We start from the raw sequence: 23871 nt of genomic DNA on the forward strand, positions 1-23871 counted from the left end.
CCAGCTGGACAACACCTACTGTGTTTGGACAGTCATGGACAAACAACTGTCCACCTTGAGGTGCGTGTGTCTGATTGCTGTATTTATGTGGACTTAAATAAAAGCATATATCGCCGTGGTGGCGACAAGCTGCAGCAAGCAAGCGTGCGCACGGAGCAGACACTGACAGCCCCCCAGGTTGAAATGGATCATTAGATCAGAACACACAGCAGGCGATCTGACCGTCACTTCACCCACATGAGTTCTGTTCCACATGACGCTGTGTCTGTGCTGTGGCGCACCATCCACAAGACACGCATGTCGGCCGAACACGCACGCAGCCGACTGGATGCACCTGACCAGTAGATGTGGACATGATCAGAGCACACTGTTTCTCATTCATGTCATTTCATGACTGTGTGTCTGTGACCATGGGTCATCACCAGAGGAACAGATAGATCATATTTTTATTGCTCGCTTGATAAATGCAGTGTTTTATATAATGTAGGATTTTCTTTTTTTTGTAATACTTCCATGTCCCTCCTGATATGAGGCAGCTTCCCCCAGCATTCAAAGAACAGTTCTGTAGTTTGGTGGTAAAGTCTCTGACTGCAGATTAGAGATTTTGAAAGGCATGAGTTCGCATCCAGGGTGATGTTTTGTTTTTTTTCTTATTCCACATAAGTGGCACGATGTGGTCCCACAGGTACAGGCTGGTTTTTATTTTTTTATTTATTCCACATAAGCAGAGCCATGTGGTGCACCTGGCACTGTTCCTGCTCAACAGACACCGGCGTGGGCACATGAACTCTTGCACCGGGTTCATGCACACCTTCCCGTCGGCGCGATGTTTCGTGTGTGATGTTTCTTGTGCTAATTTTGAACTGTTTTACGCTGTTTCATCATTTTCATCCAAACGCCATCCAAACTTTGCACCACGTGTGAAGGGGCCATTATACATGAACAACCACCTGTAAGTCGCTCTCACTAAGGTGGGTTTGCTGATGAGTTTTTTCCCTGAACATAAACACCTGATCATCAATGAAATCAGCTGCTGAGGTGATTGGTAGCAAGGAAAACCTGCAGTGTCTTGGCCCTTCATGGTACATGATTGCCCACCCTTTGACACATGGAAACCCAACTCCCTATCTCACTGAGCTATCTGCTCTGAAACTGCACAGGCAAAAATCAAACTGCACCTCAAAAAACAAATAAATTTGAATAATATTAAAGTACAGAAAACTCACAAATGTGCTCAACATCCAGGCCGCCTACCCATCTGCCTACCCATCCGCCTCCACACTCTTGCACAATCTCTTTAGTGATCTCTCCAGTGTTTAATGGCCTTGCTCCCTTCAGGATTTGTGTGTGTCTCCTATGGAGCATTTAGAAAGCTTCTTGGAGTTGCATTAAAACAAACTTAACTTCCCAAGTGCGCCACTCCAACCTAAAAATCAGACATTACCCCTTAAGGTTGTCGTCAGTATTCATTCGATCCATTATTTGTGCTTAATGAATAAATAATGCAGATGGAGTGATGCCTGTACTGCAGAGATATGTCTCATGTATGCTGTCTGCCAAAAGTGTTGAGAGCATGGATCGTTTCCAGTTTCTCATGAATGTCTCTCAAAGTGCACTTCTCCTTTGCTCCTAATCTCTTTATGTTGTATTCCTGCTGTTTGCTTGTTTCCTGTCTTTCTCTATCTCTCTGTCTCTTGTTTCCTCTCTAACTTTGTCCTGTCTTTTTCCTCTCTCAATCACCTTTGCGCATATTGTTGATCTCTTCGCCCCTTTTTCCTTCCTGTCACTTTGAATCTTCAGTCTGTTTATTTCTGTGTTCAAGCCTCTTATTCTATCCTCACGGTGGTCTCTTTCTCTCACAGTTGGAGTGTGATAATTTCATCACCGTCATTCAAAAAGTTAACGACACGTTCCTTGTATGCGGGACAAACGCTGGAAGCCCCAGATGTTGGATGCTGGTAAGGCATTCTTTCAGATATAAAACCTTGAATTGCCCTTTCATGTTATTCTGTAGCAGCAAACCATCCAAATTGTCACAGCGTGCTCCACAGCTGGCTCCAGTCTCCACCTTCAAAATCAATTACAATTAACATTTATTGATTTGCCAGCTTATTTCTTCTGCTCATATGATAGGAAGCTGGAACTGATTCATTGCAACAGTGGATGGTTTCAAACAATTTGTGTCCTGCAGTGATAAAATTTAATTTTGTAAGCCATATGTGATGACAAAGATAAACCTTGCTACCGGTTACTGGGAGAGCAAATATATTGGATGGAGACCTGGGAAGTTTCCTCCTGGGCATTAATATAATGTGGCGGCCCCTGCAGGCAAATGAAACTGTGCTGACTGACGTTCAGGGCGGAGGGCAGATAGCATCGGCCTCAGATATCTCACCAGCCTATCCTTCCCAGAAATCCATCAGCTTGATTGCAGGTATGAAACACACACAAAGCACAATGCTGATTTTCAGGTAATTGATTTGTTGTTGTTAAACTTACAAGAAACCACAAAATGAAACAGAAATGTAGCCACAGAGACTTTGTGTAATATACTGTCGGTATGGTTATGTCAAATACTGTTTGAGTTTACGCTCAATATCAAATCAGATGTCATTTTTTTCTGACAATTCTTACAATATTTAAATGCTTATATATATATATATATATATATATATATATATATATATATATATATATATATATATATATATATATATTTACAGTATATGTGTGTGTGTGTGTGTGTGTTAGCATTGTGTTTGAACCAACTGATTCCACTGGATTTGTAGTATTTTAATACGTTTTTTTCCATTAGCCAATGACTCTCCTTCGAAGCCTCCAACAACAACTACTGTTTCCAAAAAGTGACATTTTTAAAATAATTTTTCTTGGAAGAAATTTACTTGTTGGTGGTGACACTTTTTCAAATTGATAACTAATAGGTGATACACGCACACACACACACACACACACACACACACACACACACACACACACACACACACACACACATCTATGTACTGAATCAGTTCTATCAAAAGTTGCAAATGATCATGCAAAATTAAAAAGATTGTAAAACACAATTACTCTTACTTTATGTCGTTATACTCTGGTGCGCCTTATGTACTAAATAATCACACAAATAGAATTCAGTTTTCATATTGATTATCATTAAAGCAGAATTTTTTTGACATTATTTATTTGTGAATATTTATTGTTTTCATGTTTTTAATGCTTTTATGATGCATTAAATGTGCCTAAAATATTTGCACAGTACTGTACGTCTGTCTATCTACAGTACGTCCAGAAAGTATTCACAGCACTTAACTTTTTCCACATTTTGTTATGTTACTGCCTTGTTCCAAAATGGATGAAAATTTTTGTTTTTTTTTTTCCTCAAAATTCTACAAGCAATACCCTGTAATGTGAAAAAGGGTTTTGGAGAGTTTTGCAAATTTATTAAAAATAAAAAGGTAATAATCATATGTACATAACTATTCTCAGCCATTGCCATGAAGCACAAAAATGAGCTCAGGTACATCCTGTTTCCACTGATCATCCTTGAGATGTTTCTACACTGTAATTGGAGTCCACCTGGGGTAAATTCATTTGATCGGACATGATTTGGAAAGACACACACCTGTCTACAAATAAGGTCCCACAGTTGACAGTGCATGTCAGAGCACAAACCAAGCATGAAGTCAAAGGAATTGTCTGTAGACCTCTGAGACAGGACTGTCTCAAGGCACAAATCTGGTACAGAAACATTTCTGCTGCTTTGAAGGTCCCAATGAGCACAGTGGCCTCCATCATCTGTAAATGTAAGAAGTTCAGATCCACCAGGATTCTTCGGCGAGCTGGACGCTTGTGTAAACTGAGTGATCGTGTGAGAAGGACTTTAGTCAGGGAGGTGATCAAGAAACCGATCACCCAGTCACTCTGTCAGAGCTCCAGCATTCCTCTGTGGAGAGAGAACCTTCCAGATGGACAACCATCTCTGCAGCAATCCACCAATCAGGCCTGTATGGTAAAGTGGCCAGATGGAAGCCAATCCTTAGTAAAAGGCACATGCCAGCCCACCTGAAGTTTGCCAAAAGGCACCTGAAGGACTCTGAGACTATGAGAAACAAACTTCTCTGGTCTGATGAGACAAAGATTGAACTCTTTGGTGTGAACGCCAGACGTCATGTTTGATGGAAACCAGGCAACATCCCTACAGTGAAGCATGGTGGTGGCAGCATCATGGTGTGGGGATGATTTTCAGCAGCAGGGACTGGGAGACTAGTCAGGATTGAGGGAAAGATGAATGCAGCAATGTACAGAGACATCCTGGATGAAAACCTGCTCCAGAGCGCAAGATATCAAAGAGGTGGCTTCAAGACAACTCTGTGAATGTCCTTGAGTGGCCCAGCCAGAGCCCAGACCTGAATCTGATTGAACATCTCTGGAGAAATCTGAAAATGGCTGTGCACCGACACTCCCCATCCAACCTGATGGAGTTTGAGAGGTGCTGCAAAGAGGAATGGACAAAACTGCCCAAAGATAGGTGCGCCAAGCTTGTGGCATCATATTCAAGAAGACTTGAGGCTGTAATTGCTGCCAAAGGTGCTGAGCAAAGGGTGTGAATACATATGTACATGTGATTAATAAATTTGAAAAAAAAAGATTATTAATATGTTTAACTGCTCTTTTTATAATTATATATTTTTATGTGCATTTTGGTGTTTATGAGCAGCTTTTGGCTGGACCCCCATTAATTATGTCTGGCAGTACTGATGATGATCAGGTTTAAGCACTGCTAGCAGAACATCAACAAGTTTATGAGAATTAATAATACATTTCAAAAGATACATTTAATAATCCAGTGTAAAAGTAATTTGCCACTTTGTAATTTCAGCAAAACTACAATTTCTACATGAATATAACTTTATGTGGTTATGTCCATGTAGAAGTTGTAGTTTTGATTAAATTACAATATTTAAAATAAATTACAGTCTTGTTTGGAAGCAAAAGACTCGCTATGTAGATAGCATAACTATGCTATGCTAAGTCCCTTGAACTTGTATCATGAGAAAAAATCACTTAATAATGACATATTTTAAGGCAACTGTAAACACATAGTTTATATAAAGTACACAACCCATTTCATTTACTTTTCTGAGTGTGTTTCCACAGTGTGGTTTCTCCAAACAAGTTCCCTAAGTCACACCGAACCTCACTGTTTATCCAAACCGCTGTGGATATGATACAGTTGGGTTTGTTTTCTTGATTATTTGGCCTTATTTTCTATTCAAGACCATAGTTTTAGGCACCCTGTTGTGAAAGTGTAGGAACATGGACCCACAACAGGGGGCGTAAATGAATGGGCAAAGGATAAGCCAAAACAGTAACAATTTAATGTTATGACGTGCACAACGGAATACAGACAATAACAGGTTTGGAAATACAGTCAATTATACGTTGAGTGACGTGTGGGCAGGCTTGAGGATAGGAGACGTCCTTCCAGAAACGAGCCGGATCCCACACGGCTTCCACCGCCAACGGATCTGAAGAACACCGGAGCTGCCAAGTCCTGGGTCCCCAGGTGGCCACCGTCTCCAGCTGTCAGACCTGGTACTGCTGGCAGAGAAAAGAAACAGTACAGATGAGTGTGAGTACGCACACTCAGTAATCCCTCAGTCTGTGTTCCTTAGGGAGGGAGAACCTCCACCTCCAATAACACACTCGTGCAGCTCCTGTTTAACCACTTATCTGGTTGGGGGTGTGAGGCGAAGCCGTCGCTGTTCACACCAAACGCCAATCCAGCAGACAAGGAAACGCCACAGGAAAACGGCTGCAAAGAGATCAGACTATGACTCAGTTTTAAATTCAGCAGAGAAATTACCTCTATGGTAGCTGATTTCTCGGCGGGGAGGTGGAGTTGCAGTCCGGCCTTTATGGTGATGGTGATGAGTCGTGGATGAGTGACAGCTGGTGCTGATGATGAGTGACAGCTGTCACTCCCGGTTGCTCCGACGCCCTCTCGTGCTTGAAGCCCGCACTTCAAGCAGGGCGCCATCTGGTGGTGGTGGGCCAGCAGTACCTCCTCTTCAGCGGCCCACACAACAGGACCCCCCTCAACGGGCGCCTCCTGGCGCCCGACCAGGCTTGTCCGGGTGTCGTCGGTAGAAGTCGGCCAGGAGGGCCGGGTCCAGGATGAAGCTCCTCTTCACCCAGGAGCGTTCTTCAGGTCCATACCCCTCCCAGTCCACCAAGTACTGGAACCCCCGGCCCTTCCGACGGACATCCAGGAGCCGGCGCACGGTCCAAGTCGGCTCCCCGTCGATGATCCGGGCAGGAGGCGGCGCCGGTCCAGGGGCACAGAGTTGAGAGGTATGGCAGGGCTTAAGTCGTGACACATGAAAGACAGGGTGAATCTGCAGTGAAGCTGGCAGCTTCAGCTGGACCGAGGGCACCCCGACCTCTCCCTCCACTAGCGGGAACAATGGGGGCTGGTACCCCAAACACACCTCAAATGGGGAGAGGCGGGTAGCAGATGATACTTGGCTACTGTGAGCGTACTCCATCCAGGCCAGATGGTTGCTCCAGGCCGTCGGGTGCGCGGAGGTCACGCAGCGGAGGGCCTGCTCCAAATCCTGGTTCGCCCACTCTGCCTGTCCGTTCGTCTGAGGATGGTACCCGGACGAGAGACTTACGGTGTCCCCCAGTTCCCTGCAGAAACTCCTCCAGACCTGAGAGGAGAACTGAGGACCACGATCCGAGATGATGTCCGATGGAATCCCATGCAGACGCACGACGCGGTGGACCAGGAGGTCTGCAGTCTCCTGGGCCGTTGGGAGCTTTGGGAGGGCCACGAATTGGGCCGCATTGGAGAACCGGTCCACTATCGTGAGGATGGTGGTCATGCCCTGGGACAGCGGGAGGCCCCTGACGAAGTCCAGGCCGATGTGAGACCAGGGGCGATGAGGCACGGGCAAAGGGTGGAGGAGGCCTTGGGCCTTATGGTGGTCAGCTTTGCCCCTGGCGCAGGTGGTGCAGGCCTGGACGTATTCCCAGATGTCGGCTTCCAGAGACGCCCACCAGAAGCGCTGCCGGACCACTGCCACGGTTCTTCGCACCCCTGGATGGCAGGAGAGCTTGGAACCGTGACAGAAGTCTAGGACTGCCGCCCTGGCCTCTGGTGGGACGTACAACTTGTTCTTCGGACCAGTCCCCGGGTCCAGGTTCCGTGTCAGGGCCTCCCGGACGGTCTTCTCCACGTCCCAAGTGAGGGTGGCCACGACAGTGGACACGGGGGTGACGGTTTCCGTTGGTTCTGACAGCTCGGCCTTGACTTCCTCCTCGTGCACCCGGGACAGGGCGTCAGATCGTTGGTTCTTCGTCCCGGGGCAATATGTTATCTGAAAGTCAAAACGCCCGAAGAACAGTGACCAGCAGGCTTGCCTGGGGTTCAGACGCTTGGCGGTCCGAATGTACTCCAGGTTCCGATGGTCCGTGAAAACCGTAAATGGTACCGAAGCTCCCTCCAACAGGTGTCTCCACTCCTCCAGAGCCTCTTTCACTGCTAGAAGTTCCCAATTGCCGACGTCATAGTTCCTTTCAGCCGGGGTCAACCTGCGGGAAAAGTAGGCACATGGGTGGAGGACCTTGTCGGACTCCCCGCTCTGGGATAGCACGGCTCCTATCCCTGAGTCAGAGGCATCCACTTCAACTATAAACTGGTGTTTTGGATCGGGCTGCACCAGAACTGGTGCAGTCAAGAACCGGCGTTTCAACTCCCTAAACGTGGCTTTGCACCGATCCGATCAGGTGAATGGGACTTTAGTGGAGGTCAGGGCTGTCAGGGGGCTAACTACCTGACTGTAGCCCTTGATGAACCTCCGGTAAGAATTTGCAAAACCGAGGAACTGTTGCAGTTTCCTACGGTTTGTTGGTTGGGGCCAGTCTCTCACCACCGCAACCTTGGCCGGATCAGGGGCGACAGAGTTGGAGGAGATTATGAACCCCAGGAAGGACAAAGAAGAGCGGTGGAACTCGCACTTCTCGCCCTTCGCAAACAGCCGGTTCTCCAACAACCGCTGCAGGACTTGAGGAACATGTTGGACATGGGTCTCAGGATCCGGGGAAAAGATGAGTATATCGTCTAGATATACGAAGACAAACCGATACAGGAAGTCCCACAAGATGTCATTAACCAAGGCCTGGAACATCGCGGGCGCATTGGTGAGGCCGAACGGCATGACCAGGTACTCAAAGTGACCTAACGGGGTGTTAAATGCCGTCTTCCACTCGTCTCCCTTCTGGATCCGAACCAGGTGGTACGCATTCCTAAGATCGAGTTTGGTAAATATTTGGGCTCCATGCAGGGGCGTGAACACCGAATCCAACAGGGGCAACGGGTATCGATTGCAAACCATTATTCTGTTCAGCCCTCTGTAATCAATGCATGGACGGAGTCCGCTGTCCTTCTTACCCAGAAAAAAGAAACCTGCACCCATCGGGGAGGTGGAGTTCCGGATCAACCCGGCAGCTAATGAGTCCCGGATGTAGGTCTCCATTGATTCGCGTTCCGGATGTGAGAGGTTGTACAGCCTGCTGGACGGGTACTCAATGCCCGGGATCAAATCAATGGCACAATCGTACGGTTGGTGCGGGGGAAGAGTGAGTGCCAGATCTTTGCTGAAGACGTCAGCAAGATCATGGTACTCCTCCGGTACTGCCGTCAGATTGGGGGGGACTTTGACATCCTCATTAGCAGTCACACCAGGCGGAACCGAGGTTCCTAGACACTCCCGGTGGCACAACCACAACCCCAGATGGCCAATCAATCCGGGGATTGTGCTTTATCATCCAAGGATAACCCAAAATCACACGGGAGGTGGACGGTGTTACAAAAAACACAATTTCCTCCCTGTGATTACCAGACACCACCAATGTCACGGGCTGTGTCTGGTGTGTGATTAGTGGAAGAAGGGTGCCATCTAGTGCCCATACCTTCAAAGGTGAAGGTAGAGCCACTAGAGGGAGCCCGACTTCCCTTGCCCATCTGCTGTCCAGCAGATTCCCCTCCGACCCCGTGTCTACCAGTGCTGGGGCGTGAAGGGTCAGATCCCCACTCAGGATCGTAACTGGGATGCGTGCGGATTTACGGGGTTTCCCCGCGTGCGTGTTATGGCCCACCCTTAGCCCAGTTTCTAAGGGCGGGCGTTGTCGTTTAACCGCTTGGGGCAGTTCCTCTGTAGGTGCTCACTCGAGCCACAGAAAAAACACTCCCCGCGGTCCAGCCTCCGTTGTCTGTTATTTGATTTGACTTTGGCCCTGCTCATGTCCATAGCTTCGTCAGCAGGGGGAGCTGTAGCCACACGGGAGTCTCTGGCTGTGGAGCGTGGGGATGGGGGCACCCTTTCGGACCCGGAAGGAAGATGGACGGCTCGTGCCCGGCCATGCCCCCCGCCCTGCTCCCGACGATGTTCCTCTAATCGGTTATCTAATCGTATAACCAGATCAACAAGCCCATCATAATCCCGCGGTTCGTCCTTAGCCAGTAGATGCTCCTTCAGGACCGGAGACAGTCCGTTTACAAAGGCAGAGCGGAGTGCAACGTTATTCCAGCCAGACCTCGCAGCCGCGATGCGGAAGTCGACTGCATATTCCGCTGCACTCCGACGCCCCTGTCTCATTGACAGCAGCACGTTTGATGCAGTCTCGCCTCTATTGGGGTGATCAAAAACCTGTTTGAACTCCCTCACAAACCCAGTATATGTCGTTAGAAGCCATGAATTTTGCTCCCAGAGCGCCGTAGCCCAGGCGCGTGCCTCTCCTCGAAGCAAATTTATTACGTAAGCCACCCGGCTAGCGCCTGACGCGTGCATGACGGAACGCTGTGAAAAGACGAGCGAGCCCTGCATCAAGACGTCCGCGCACATCTCAACACAGCCTCCGTACGGCTCCAGAGGGCTTATGTATGCTTCAGGGGATGGTGGGGGGGGGCTTGTTGAACGACCAGTGGAATGTCTGTCTCTGGCACTCGGTCAGCAGGAGGAGGTGCTACAGCAGCGCCCTGAGCATGTGCTTCCACCTGGGCGGTGAGAGCCTCCATCCTCCGATTGAGAATAACGTTCTGCTCGGTAACTAAGTCCAATCGGGCAGTAAAAGCGGTTCACTTCAAGCAGGGCGCCATCTGGTGGTGGTGGGCCAGCAGTATCTCCTCTTCAGCGGCCCACACAACACTCCCAGCCCAAATGGACTTATCAGACACAATGTAGCACCATATAAAAAGAGACAACAATGTGACATAAAAATGAAGGTAAAAAAGAAATGGATTTTGTGTGTGTGTGTATATATATATTCTCTTGGACAAGGACACTATGACCTACAGAAGTAGTCAGTTCATTCAATGGCTTTAAAGGTTACACCTGAACCACAACTGGCAAACAATAAACCGGAATATAAGACAGTCCTGATTATGAGATTAAGTGCCTTTTCAAGATGATGCTTTGGAAACATACTTTGTGAAGACCAAATCTTGTTTGTTTACATAAATGCTTTTATTTTAAAATGTTTTTAGATGCACATTGAAAGAAAGAAAGAAAGAAAGAAAGAAAGAAAGAAAGAAAGAAAGAAAGAAAGAAAGAAAGAAAGAAAGAAAGAAAGAAAGAAAAAGAAAGAAAGAGGCCAAATTGCCCAAAGCATTAGTGTAGAAAAAGGTGATTCAATAAAAAACAGTGCAATCATCATAACTCCTCAGATCATCATGTCAGTCAGTCAATTCTGCACAGGCTGTGCATGCTTACTGGCAAAGTGACATAATATGGAGATGTTTTGAAGATGTTTCAGAAGTAAACACAATGAGGAGCTGGTCCATAATGTGTATGAATTAGCAGCCCCAGTTGCACAGGGCAGAAACACAGCAGTCAAAACTGCACCATGTGGTGTGATTTTTATCCCCATATTTGAACAAAAACCCAAGCTATTCTAATGGTTTTGTAACTAAAGCCATAATTTTGTCACTGCTGTCATTTAGAACATGGTGGCTAATGAAATATCACATTTTGCTTGGCTTTATTACATAGTAATATATCCAGATGCCCTTAAATAAGGCATTATTTATATAATTTACTAATTTTACAAGGTTATTAATTCCTTGATACACAGAGAATGGATTCCCCAGTGGATTGATTATTGAGCTCAGATAAAGATGTTTTGAAAAAAGCAAATTCATTAGTCACGGCACATGTGGCCAAATTGTTTTAGCAAACCATCTTATGTAGATGAATTGAGACACTCAGAAATCACTCAAAAGTGAGTTTGCACTGCAGGATGCTCATTCGGATGTGGATCAATTGTCATCAAAGCAACGAGGCGGACTAACACACAGCCTTCTAGTAATGATTTGTTCTCATTAAGCTGTTACAACCGTGATTTCAAATGGGTCTCCTCTGCATCGCTATGGAGACAGAGCTCTAAGTGGGTTTATGATTGGTGGTGGCTCATTGATGCTGTCATTATTTCTGCTTTGATGTGTTCTCTGCTCCTGCTCCTCCTCTCCTGGTTTCTCGCTCCTTGCTTCTGCGTCTTTTTTTTTCTGTCTGCTTTCACTTTCCCTCTCTGTGTTTAATGTTCTCTCTCTGTATCCTCCTTTCTTCCTGCTACAGTCAGTCCCCTTCTGTGTCGCTCTGACGGCTCTTCTTCTCTCTCTGAACCTTGTACCAATCCATCACGCTCACTGTCTGCCTTCTCTTTTAACCCCATGCACCCTCATCTCCTCTCCATCTTTTTTCTCTGCTCTCTCAGATGGGAGTCTGTATTCTGCTATGTCGTCGGTTGGAGGTCATCCCGGCTCGATCCGGCGTACATTTGGCACCCAGAAACTACTGAAGACGGAGAACGTTTGGCTGCTGAGTGAGTAGGAGGAGAGTCATGCAGGAGATTTACAGGTTTAAACTCACGACCATGAATGTGGTGGGTGGTATTTTCTTGGAAATCATCTTTCCCGTGAGAAAAAGATCACGTTGGTGCACTGACACTCACACTGTGTATGGTTCTGATCAAGTTTTTCATAGAAGTGGTAGTTCAATATTGAGAAACTATATGAATTTATGTCCTAGAAACTCAAAACAGAAGAAAGTAAATAGCTAATTTATACACTTTAAAGTCCAACTGAAAAATCTATATGTACATTCACCAACCATTTTACACTGCTGCCAAAGATAAAAAATAAAAAAATGATGTACCCTTGAGCTTTTATAATTTGCATTTTAATAAAATACAAAAAGTAGTAATAGTTCAGACTTCTTTATATTAACATTTCTGAAATAATACCCATTGAACTAACAGAGAAAACTCATCTCTTCAACATGACATAAATGAAATAAAATATAAAAGTCAAAACAATGGAGTGCATAAGTATGGATAACACAACTCAATTATGACTTTTACAGCCAGTTTTCTTTTGTCAAATCAGGGGATGGATACATGCACATTCCCAAATCATTGGATATGTTTGGACTTCATTTACATTAATATTTACAAAATAGAAAATGTTGTGCTGTATGATAAATCTGTCTGGAGGACGCAGTTCTCAAAACCCGAGTGACTGTGCAAGAAGGAGACAAGTGAGGGAAGCCACCAAGACACCCAAACAACTGTGGAGTTATCAGTTGTGGATCCTGTTATATACGAGGGCTGTCAATAAAGTAACGGTCCTTTTTATTTTTTTCAAAAACTATATGGATTTCCACTGTTAAAGGAGATTTTTTTAATGAAAGACGTGCGGACGGGTCCGTGCGTCGGGACGCAGCCGACGCAGTGCGGCGGCACAGGAAAAACACCTCCGTGTTGATAACCATTTGTAAAATCCAGGTGGCTTTTGATGGCTTTCAGTGGAGTGAGTATATGAGAAATTGTTTAACAGCAGGACATGTTCCAACTTGTCCTTAAGGCTTCCAATGGAGGTGTTTTTCCTGTGGCGGAGCGTCGCGGCGGCTGCGAGCCGACGCGCGGCCCGTCCGCACGTCTTTCATTAAAAAAATCTTTAACAGTTGAATATCCGGATAAAATGCTGAAACCGACTTCTTCTGAAACTTCTCTGTTCTCTCACGACGTCCTGGATCAATAGAGCCTGAAATGTGGAGGTTTTAAGCTTGAAACAGGCTGATGACGCCGCCTGAGAGCGCTGAGCGACGTCTCGCACCGTGGGAAGTCCTTAAAGCGACAGAATCACCTCAAAATCTCTCATCAGCCGTTAAAATTTCACTGAAAACCAGCTTAATTTTTCGAACCATGTCCACTTCGATGTGTCTCACAGGTTTAGAAAAAATTTTGATCAAACAAAGCACCAGTCTCTCAGCAACTTCTCAGACAAAGGAATTCCGACGAGGGGCTGGACGACTCCTCCCACAAGGAGTGCTCACAGGCGAATGACGTCACCGACAGGCGTGGAAAAACTCACACATGCGCACGAGGGTTCAAGCATGTCTGACGTAAAAACATATGAATGAAATCCATATAGTTTTTGAAAAAAATAAAAAGGACCTATACTTTATTGACAGACCTCGTATATCACCAATCACCACTTCATAATCGAGTGGAGCAGAGAAGGATTTTCCTTGAAGACACTTCGCTCATACAAGAAAACAGATCACACCCAGGCTTGAGCTTGTTATGTGTCTTCTCGGAAACCTTTGGTGAAACTTTGTCTTTTTTAGAAAAAAGTCTTTCTCTGCTCTACTCCACCATGAAGCTCCACAAGCATTTTTCCCAACAAAAATATTAAACTAACATAAAGAAAGATCATCAGTGAGTCATAACAATCTTCTGATTAAGAAAAGCTACCACACTAACACAAACTTCAGGAGGTCTCATTGTTCATAGACATTCTCTGTTATAGTTCAAACCCTTAGCTCATATACCCCATTCACACAGCAACAGACACAAAAATGAATATATACAATACGAACACAACCAAACAAGAAACACTGGTCTTATTGGACACCAGGACCACAAGGACCATATGATGAGCAACAAGGCTTCACAATCAGCTGATTAGTGTTTTTATTTAGTGTTATGGTTCTTGTGCATGTTAAAAGATTCCAACATGGTCCAAAAGAGGAGGCTCACTGGTGATCACCAGTATCTATCAAAAGTCAAAATGTCACAGCAGAATACATATGCACTCATATTTATGGAGTTATGGGATTTTTTTGGAATCACTCACTCACTCACTCACTCACTCATGCTTGCAGTGCTGATCGCAAAGAACAACACATTCCAACAGTTGCTTACAAAATTATCCATTTGCATGATGGGAACTGGCTTGCCACTACTGTACTACTACATCTATGCTCATTACAACAAAAATGAAAAATCCCATCTTTTGGGACCTTTCCTCAAGAAGTGTTTCATTAAAATACATATTTTCACATATTTATTTTTAAAAAGTACTTAAAATGTCATGAAGTGTAAGTTGCCACGTTTGGCACTATGTATGTGCTTATAATGGGACTTGGAAGAGCCACAGACACATTTCTAAGTGTAGTCCAGAGGCCCTCGGGGGCCATCCTTATGAGATGGCCAAACCACGCCAGGCTCAACCCTGTCAGTGTGAAGGATCAGTGCTTCTGCTCCGAGCTCCTTCTGTGCATCACGGCTCCTCTCTGACACCCTGTGAACAAAACTCACTGCATGTGTGCGTGATTGTGTTCTTTCAGTTACAACACAGCTTGTAACCATAGATGACAGCTGGAATTTAAATGGAGGGTAAATTGAGAGCTTTGCTTTCCGACTCTAGTGAACTCTTTGCAATGACAGTAAAAAACAAAGCCAACATTACTCCTGGAATCCCCATGTTAGTCTGTTCCTAGACATTCTTTGGTTTTAGGGATTTGTGACTCCTATCTGTGCGTTGAATGCTGTTGTGCCTGTGTATTATATGGAAATATAATATCCTCTGTACTCCACTGTATACAGCTAAATGGAAAATGGACTGCATTTATATAGCGCTTTTCCATCTGCATCAGGCACTCAAAATGCTTTACAAATAATGCCTCACATTCACCCCAATGTGAGGGTGCTGCCATACAAGGCACTCACTACACACTGGGAGCAATAGGGAATTAAAGACCTTGCCCAAGGGCCCTTAGTGATTTTCCAGTCAGGCTGGGATTTGAACTGAGGATCTTCTGGTCTCTCAAGCCCAACGTCTTAACCACTAGACCATCACCTGCCACAGCTAATTTTATTTCTGTCGTCACCAGTTAGTGTGTTCAGTTCACAGGCACAAATATCGGACCCAGGACCTCAGTCAGGTCTGGTCCAACTTTCATAAATGTTTGCAGGTCTAGGATCTGTGCGTATTTTAATTGGGCACCGCAGTCACATTTGAGGGTGGGCGCTAAAGGGACAAAATATGATGCATATAATGCAATTTTTCTACTTTCGGGGACAATCCTTGGCAAATTACATGCAAACAAAGTGAAAAAGCAAAGAAAAAGTGACAATATGGTGGAAAGCAGACATGTCGCAGTGTGTTTAATCAAATCAAATCAATTTTATTTATATAGCGCCAAATCACAACAAACAGTTGCCCCAAGGCGCCTTATATTGTAAGGCAAAAGCCATACAATAATTATAGAAAAACCCCAACGGTCAAAACGACCCCCTGTGAGCAAGCACTTGGCAACAGTGGGAAGGAAAAACTCCCTTTTAACAGGAAGAAACCTCCAGCAGAACCAGGCTCAGGGAGGGGCAGTCTTCTGCTGGGACTGGTTGGGGCTGAGGGAGAGAACCAGGAAAAAGACATGCTGTGGAGGGGAGCAGAGATCAATCACTAATGATTAAATGCAGAGTGGTGCATACAGAGCAAAAAGAGAAAGAAACACTCAGTGCATCATGGGAGCCCCCCAGCAGTCTACGTCTATAGCAGCATAGCTAAGGGATGGTTCGGGGTCACCTGATCCAGCCCTAACTATAAGCTTTAGCAAAAAGGAAAGTTTTAAGCCTAATCTTAAAAGTAGAGAGGGTGTCTGTCTCCCTGATCCAAATTGGGAGCTGGTTCCACAGGAGAGAAGCCTGAAAGCTGAAGGCTCTGCCTCCCATTCTACTCTTACAAACCCTAGGAACTACAAGTAAGCCTGCAGTCTGAGAGCGAAGCGCGCTATTGGGGTGATATGGTACTAAGAGGTCCCTAAGATAAGATGGGACCTGATTATTCAAAACCTTATAAGTAAGAAGAAGAATTTTAAATTCTATTCTAGAATTAACAGGAAGCCAATGAAGAGAGGCCAATATGGGTGAGATATGCTCTCTCCTTCTAGTCCCCGTCAGTACTCTAGCTGCAGCAGTTTATGACCCAGAGCTCAAACATGTCAAGACAGTTGTGCAGGGGAGAGACTGCAGCTACTCTGGCTAGGTGTGTAGGCTAACACTTACCGGCACAACCTCTCCAATTTGCCTTGTCTTCCCTTCTCCACTGACAACTGAATAAACTGCACTGTTTGTGACTGCTTCACAGTACACCATTTTTCCATTAAGCAAAGCTGTTTGTGTGGAGAGACTAATCCCCGGGCGGAGTGTGGAAGTGTCGGCACAAACCATTCAGTGGATGTGGGTTTCACCAGAAACCATTTTAAACCGGCACATCTTAAACCGGCAGGTCCGCTAGGTGACAGTGAGTATGCTTTTATGTTTACCGAGTCGGGCCAAATGGTTTGTGCTGAAACTCCCACAATCCGCCCGGGGAGTAATCTGCTGTGTTCTTGCTGGCTGTCCCCGAATTTGTTCAAATCCCACAATATCACACAGGGGTTCAAACGAGACTGCGCTGCCCTATTGCTCAACACAAGAACAACCACTGTCCAATTATCCCCCACTTGACTCTCAATAAGGAAAATGGGAATGTGCTCATACATAGAGGTTAAATTGGACTGGAGCTCAGAGGAACTCAGCGCCGCCTCCTCACATCCACAATGCACCTTGCATGTTTGTGGAGGTTCAGTCACAGAATAAAACCACTGAGCCTGGAAGTGAGTGGATTTTAAGGGACAAGAGTTTTACACCCTTATTTCAAAAGAATTATTCAGTTCGCACTAGATCTCTTTGTCCAAAGGACATCCCATTAAAAAATAGTTTAACTGTTGTGGCATGTTGGTTTCACCCAAGACAATTATAATTGCAAACAAGAAAGAAAGAAAGAAAGAAAGAAAAAAAGAAAGCAATACTTGCTTTTATTTTTCTGGGTCTTCGGAAGATAGACCACACCACGCCAAACACATACACCCCCCACATGCAAATCTGCACACTCATAGTTTATCCTAAATATTCACAGACACGCCCTTCATCAGCTGCTCTCAGTCACTCAAAAGAGGCAAAAACGCAGTTTGTCTGAAGAAGCTGACACACTTCAACATACACAGCCACGGCCAAAGCACCGGTCACACAGCACTAAAGAAGGACAACAAAGCCCAAACGAAACAAGAAATCTGGACTTTCATTGACTTTCAGAGCATTTAACTATCGTCCAGCTTCATTCCTGCAGTTGGCGCTTTGCCAGGATTTTTAAGCTGTTGAAAAATTTGAACAAATACAGACAACCTCAATTTGTCCATATTTCATTTTGCTTTCTTTCTTGACAGTTTCTTATCGTTTGCTTAGTGTGCGTAACATTAGCGTTTCGTTTGACTTTCATCCAACTTCGTTCAACCTCCCAAGTCCGACGTATTGAAGGAAGATTGACGATATTCCTGAACGAATCACTAACTAAAGCTTGGACGAGCTGAACGAAGCATCCTTGTATCGTTAATGAATCGTCCATGTTTGGGACCAAAAGCAAAGTTTTCATACACAAACAAGAGCCCTAAGAACGTTTTATCAGCTACTTTGACTATTTCTGCACGTTCCAACTGTTTGTAGCTGGCCTACGTGTGTGCACACGTTGTTGTTGTCAAGACAAACGAAATCCCACACCTGCAAGTACTGCGGACATGAGGACGAGGCTGGTTGCACTTGGTCTTCTACCTGCTGTCGTTCACATCATCGAACGTGTTTCATTTTGATTTTGTTTAAAGCGTGGAAGTCAACGTTTTGCTTTGTTTTTCTTTTGTTTGTTTCAGTTTTGTTTGGTTCCTTATTTCATTCTTTATTCACAGGCTTTCCGTGATGGGAAAGGTGCAGGATCTTTCATCCACCTTTTCTCGATGATTTGTGACTTTTTAATCCGTCGTCCAGCTATTGCCGTGTGACCGGCCACTAAGACTCTGATCACGAAACTATGACCTTTGTTTCTGATTCTTCATCTCTGCCTCAACATCATGGCATCATCATCAGCATCTCTTCAGTTACACTCAGGGTTTTTCAGTAATGCACAGCGGCTGATAATTAACGGAACATTTCATTTTTCAAGAGTGAAGAACCATCTGCACTCACACTGGAGCTCCATCATCATCATCATCCCATATCAAAGTTAGAAAAAAAATCACAATAAATATGAAAGCATGATACCAAAACAACCCAAACAGATAGCAGTTATTAAAATAACATTTTGTAAATCCAACCATGACTGACATAATTAGCTTTTGAATAAATAATTCATCTACAAACTTCAGTTTACTGATTCATTTTAATCGCACTGCATTTTAGATTTGGTACCTCACATTTTTATTTTACCATTTCAGCCTTGGGTGATTTGCAAATATGAGTGTGTGGCAGAAAATGTTCTATGCATGTTTCTGTGCACACTCGCACACTGCATAGTGTTCATGTGCCAGGCTGGGAATGTGGTTGTGCTGATATGAATGTTGCTATTTTACACTTACAATCAGGTGAATGTAGATAAGGTAAAATAAATCTTATAAGTTTTTATACTGCCCACATCAGTCAGATTCATGTGACTTCAAGCTGACTTTTCGCTGCTACACACACACGCAGTCAATCACGTGCAAACACTAGGAAGGTCCAGAACCACAGTTTGAGAACCACTGGTCTAATCTCTAAAAAAACCAGATGGATTATGACATCTGATATTTTTTTCCGCACAACTTAAGCCCTTAAGCCCTAGAGCCTATTTCACCAAAATCACATACCCATACATTATGATTTATTTCTCAGCTTGTACAAGGTCAAAAATGCAAAAGTTTTGATCAGCTAAAAGACAGGTCCTAGGGGATGTTGTGGATGCAAAAAAAAAATGAAAGTAAATAATACTTGGTAGGAGTAAATGAGGTTTTTTCCCAAAAAATGAATTCCGATTTATGTCTTTGCTTGGCGTTTCAGCTGCGGTTAGTTGATATGTGATTGAAGTGGATACTTTTGTAGAGGAGACTTCGCTTGACATTTTGATGTATAATAAGTGTATGTTGGTGTCAGCATTTGTTAGTTATGAGTGTTCAAATGTTCCAAAACAGGGCAAGGCCCCAAATTTGGGGACTCTAGGGTTTAAGAGGATAAAGAGTTACCAAATCAGCATCTTTTAAGCAAATGGGACATGTAAGACACCAAATGAAAGCTGTACTTATATAGAATCAACTACATTTTGAATTATGTGCACAGCTTTCTTGTTCAGATCAGAGGGTATGTCTTCATACAAACCCCCATGTCGAAGGTTCTAATGACATACTTTGACCTACTTCATGTGTGGCCTCTTCTGCTACTCACAGGCATTCTTTGACAGTTTTCAGTTCCGTAATTGGGTGGTTAATGGCAGTGTAGTAATCCAGTATTGTCGTATGTCATAGTGAAGCCCAGTATTTTTACTGTCACCAGTTTTTTGTAAAGTAGACATCTTAAGCTTTTTAGATACCAAATATATAGGGTTGTGTGTTGGGGGGTGGGGGGCACGCAGGACCATGCTGGCCCATGGTCTATGACAGATCCAGTCATGTGTTTACCTCTGGAGAGGAGAACACAAACATAAAGGTTGGAAATATCATCGTATTGTCTACCAATGTAAAGATCAGGCACAGGGGAAGATGAGAAGATTAAACCAAGTAGAAAATAAGGACAAGAGCCTCGAAGTTCACTGTGTCTTTCAAAATTTTAATATCCTTAAGTTTTCAAACTGCATCCAAAGATCCTGGACTTCTGTTTATCCAAATGAATTTATGAACACCAAAGTGTGGAGGGACATTGAGTTGATCTGTTTTGGTTTGGACATGTGAAGTTCCATAATACAATAATCACTGGGTAGATCCAAATACTCATACTAGCTTACTATGTTGTAGGCAAAAAGCAGTATGTCACAGTCTGCAGGATATCAGAACACTCCATAAACATTTAGTAGTAGTAGAACGGTACATAGATGATCCACTACCACCATAGTATGCAAACGGTCTACACTACACTATACTATGAGGTAGCTGGAGCCTGTAACATCTTCTCAGGAGTATTCAAGGAAGCTTGTGGACATTCGTTACTTTAACATTTCCCTTAATCTCCCTAGTGGCGCCATGTGCTTCCCAGAATGCACCGCGGCACAAGCAGAGTTCCAGCGTTTCAAAGTCATGTAAACAATGACTAGCGAGAATATGAATGGTGTCGATTCAGCGAGTTCACGAGTGATTATGATGATGACACGTTCTCCCAAGTTGAGAGGGTTATCTAGAAGAGGTGTAGCGCCTGTGATGGACTTCTGCCATGCACCAATGTTGTCTCGTTGTCCATTCTTCACGAGGTGTGTTTACACTGTGCCCTAAACCAGAACTCTGCTGAAACCAACCTCTGGCATAAGTCATGGACTGCCAGAAGACGAAGAGATTCACAATTGCGAAACAGCAAATACATGAAACTGGAAGTGGAGTCCAAGTGGCCATGGAATTATACAAATATACACAAGGACCTGTTTTAAAAATTCTGTGGTTGGAAAATATAATTTTTTGTAGCATACTTGAACTGGGCATATATGCCATTTGTAGACATATTGGTCAAAGAACTGGTAAAAAGGTGACGGCATAGTACATCCAAATTGTGTGTAGTTCTACTACAGGAGTCACCAACTCTGTTCCTGGAGAGCACCTGCCCTGCATGTTTTCTGACTCTCCCTGTTCCACTTCCAAGGCAATTAACTCTGTCAGGGGTTCTCATACTACATACATACTACGTATCTGAATCACAGATAACCTGTGCGTTGCAGCAAATGCTGCCTCATTACCATGAGCACAGGTGAATGCATGTACCAAAGAACCCTGCCAACATCAGTTTTAGCTCCAGCACTCTGAACACCTTCAAAATACACCTCCAAATATCAAGGTCACTCTAATTTATAGTGCTTATTTCAGATGATCCAAAAGAACGACCCCCCAAACACAGAAAGCACAAAGGATGTAGGAAACCAGTTTAAAGGACCATAAGCTCTTCCATGCACTGTCATCAAAATTAAACTGAACAACAACCGCTTGCTCTTACAAAATGTGTTAGTCTGCTGCTTCTTATTTAGGAGCATGCTGTTCTTCAGTCCTCTAACATCTGCTCTGTAATACTGAATGAATATAATAATTTTTTCTTGCTGCATTCAGGGTGAATGCATTGTTGCATTTCAGTGTTTTTATCTATCTGGCAGCAATCATAGTCAGTGCTGCTAATAAATTGACTGCTGACACAATACAAATATCAATTGCAAATGTTTGCACTGACAATCAATCAAATGTGAGGTGTTACTATGTCTGAAGGTGGAAAATAATGCTGATGTTGGAAATCATTTTAGTCAAATCCACCCAAATGTTGGACAAATACTACAGGTGTCCACTGGGTGTCTAATGGGACTAACGGAATACTGGTACCGTATATGTTTAAAGCAGCAGTCCATCCAAAAGCTCAACTTTTGAACAAAGAAGTATGCTGACATACTAACAGAATTCATTCAGTTAATTAATTAGGTGGAATGAAGTTGGTTAATTTAATCATTTCAGTTGGACATTAATTTGGGGGAAGGTAGCTTTGTTTTCAACTAACTGTGTTGTCAGATGACTTGGGGTATGAGTGTAATGTTTTAACTGTTTTAGTACTGTCACCATACAGATCCCCAGTTTGCCGGTGCCGCCATAATCCCTTCCTCACAAAAGTTCAAAGAGGAGGTCTACTTCTTCTTCAGCGAGATCAATAAGACTGCCAGAGTGGACGAGGAGCCATACAGAGCCCGCATCGGTCGAGTCTGCGCGGTAAAATCCCACTCAAATGTCAGATATTTGTACAGTACAAAACTGTAATTCACAACATTTTAAGATTGCAACCCTATGAGCTGTCCATTCAAATATGTACACTGTTGGGATGACGTTTGATCATATTCTATAAACTGTCACAGAGTAAAATTAACTCCATAACACCAAATAATGACTTATAAGAGTTGAATAAGTATTATTACAGCATTCAAGTGTTTCATTACTTCTGATTTTAATTACCTCTCATGGTCCACCTGCAGCACATTCACGACCCACCAGTGGTGACAGACTACACTTAGGATCACTGCTCGACGCTATTCTCAAGACTGACTTTATCTTGTGTTCTTTGTCATCACATTGAATTACTTTTAAAGTTCACATCAAATTTGCTGCTAAATTTAAGAAACATGAGTCATTCAGCTGCTGACTTTCTTTACTGGTGATTCAGGATTACTGGCTGCCACCCATCAGAAGTTAATTTCAGCTCGTGTTTGTCAAACATCCATCCACCATATATATATAAATATATATATATATATATATATAAAATTTTTTCACATTTGAAGACAGGGGCATCACTGGGTTTTTGCTTTAGATCTCTGACTTAGTCATCCCTAAAATGTCTTTGACATTTGAATCTTCCGTCACAAGAACCCCCCATTAGCTGTCAGTATCACATTATCATGGGGCATGGTGCAAATTTAATAATCAATTTATCAGCCCGCCTGCCCTTTGTGGTGTCAGACTCCTTTAATGTCATTTCCAGGTGGATGAAGGCGGCATTAAACCCTTGCTACCAGACTCATGGACGACCTTCATGAAGGCTCGGGTGATGTGTGGTGCAGGCAGCACTCAGCAGCAGTACAACAACTTGAAGCAGGCCGTTGTATTGACTGCGCAAGACAAACGAGATGGCGTCCTGTATGGCCTGTTCTCCAACGCATGGTGAGCTGACCGTAGTAAAAGCTCTGACAAAACTGAAAAGCTCAGGGTAGTTCAGATGCAAACTCTTTAACATTATGCGTCCACCACTAAGGCATTTTACTTCAATGCAAATACAAACTATGTTTTTCTGAAAATAATTCATTTCAACATGATAGCAGTCAATATTGTGTGCCTTCTTGATTTTACGGTCTTTCAAATGATCCCCTATTGACAAAAATTTCACATTTCTGATAAAGTTTTTTTTTCATGTAAACATATAAATGCCAAATACAATATAAAATAATTTTGTCATCATCTACTAATATAAGCAACATGCTGGTGGGGTCCCACAGCAGCCTATACTCAAGGTTCTTGAAATGGAGCAATATTTCCACCTGGTGGACATTTACCATTACTGCACATACAATAGAGTTTTGCTAAGTTTTCTAGTACTAAATGTCATGGTTAATTTTCAAATATATGCAAATTTGTCTTGTTGTCTTCAGTTAAGTGATAACTCTTTTAAATAAGTGAACTTCAAGTTTAGCCATATAGCCTTGTCAGTATGAAAAAATAAAATAAAATGCTGTATTCTGAATTGAAGACTTTTTTATTTCAAACATTTTCAAGTCACAAGACTGGATGGATGTACTGGTGCTGCACCTCGCTGCATACACAACACCATGGAACAGCCTTGAGTCCTTGATGCAACTACTGACGCAGACATTTTCAAAGTCAAAATAATTGTTTAGTCAAATGCTAAAAAGGTCAAAATAAATGTTTTTGTCATCTCCTTAACTGT

The 23871-nt window shown here is 43.7% G+C and overlaps 1 protein-coding gene across 1 annotated transcript in view; it reads left to right on the forward strand.

Annotated features, from left to right (window-relative positions):
* si:ch211-113g11.6 (uncharacterized protein LOC559008 homolog) overlaps window positions 1-23871 on the forward strand; it is a 178075-nt gene that overhangs the window by 54236 nt on the left and 99968 nt on the right. The window contains exons 4-8 of the mRNA XM_034174381.1: window positions 1863-1958; window positions 2329-2434; window positions 11794-11901; window positions 22006-22145; window positions 22912-23090. Of these exons, the coding sequence (XP_034030272.1) occupies window positions 1863-1958; window positions 2329-2434; window positions 11794-11901; window positions 22006-22145; window positions 22912-23090 (629 nt within the window). The remainder of the gene's footprint in view (window positions 1-1862; window positions 1959-2328; window positions 2435-11793; window positions 11902-22005; window positions 22146-22911; window positions 23091-23871) is intronic.

This window comes from Thalassophryne amazonica, chromosome 7, assembly GCF_902500255.1.
Source record: "Thalassophryne amazonica chromosome 7, fThaAma1.1, whole genome shotgun sequence".
NCBI lineage: Eukaryota > Metazoa > Chordata > Actinopteri > Batrachoidiformes > Batrachoididae > Thalassophryne > Thalassophryne amazonica.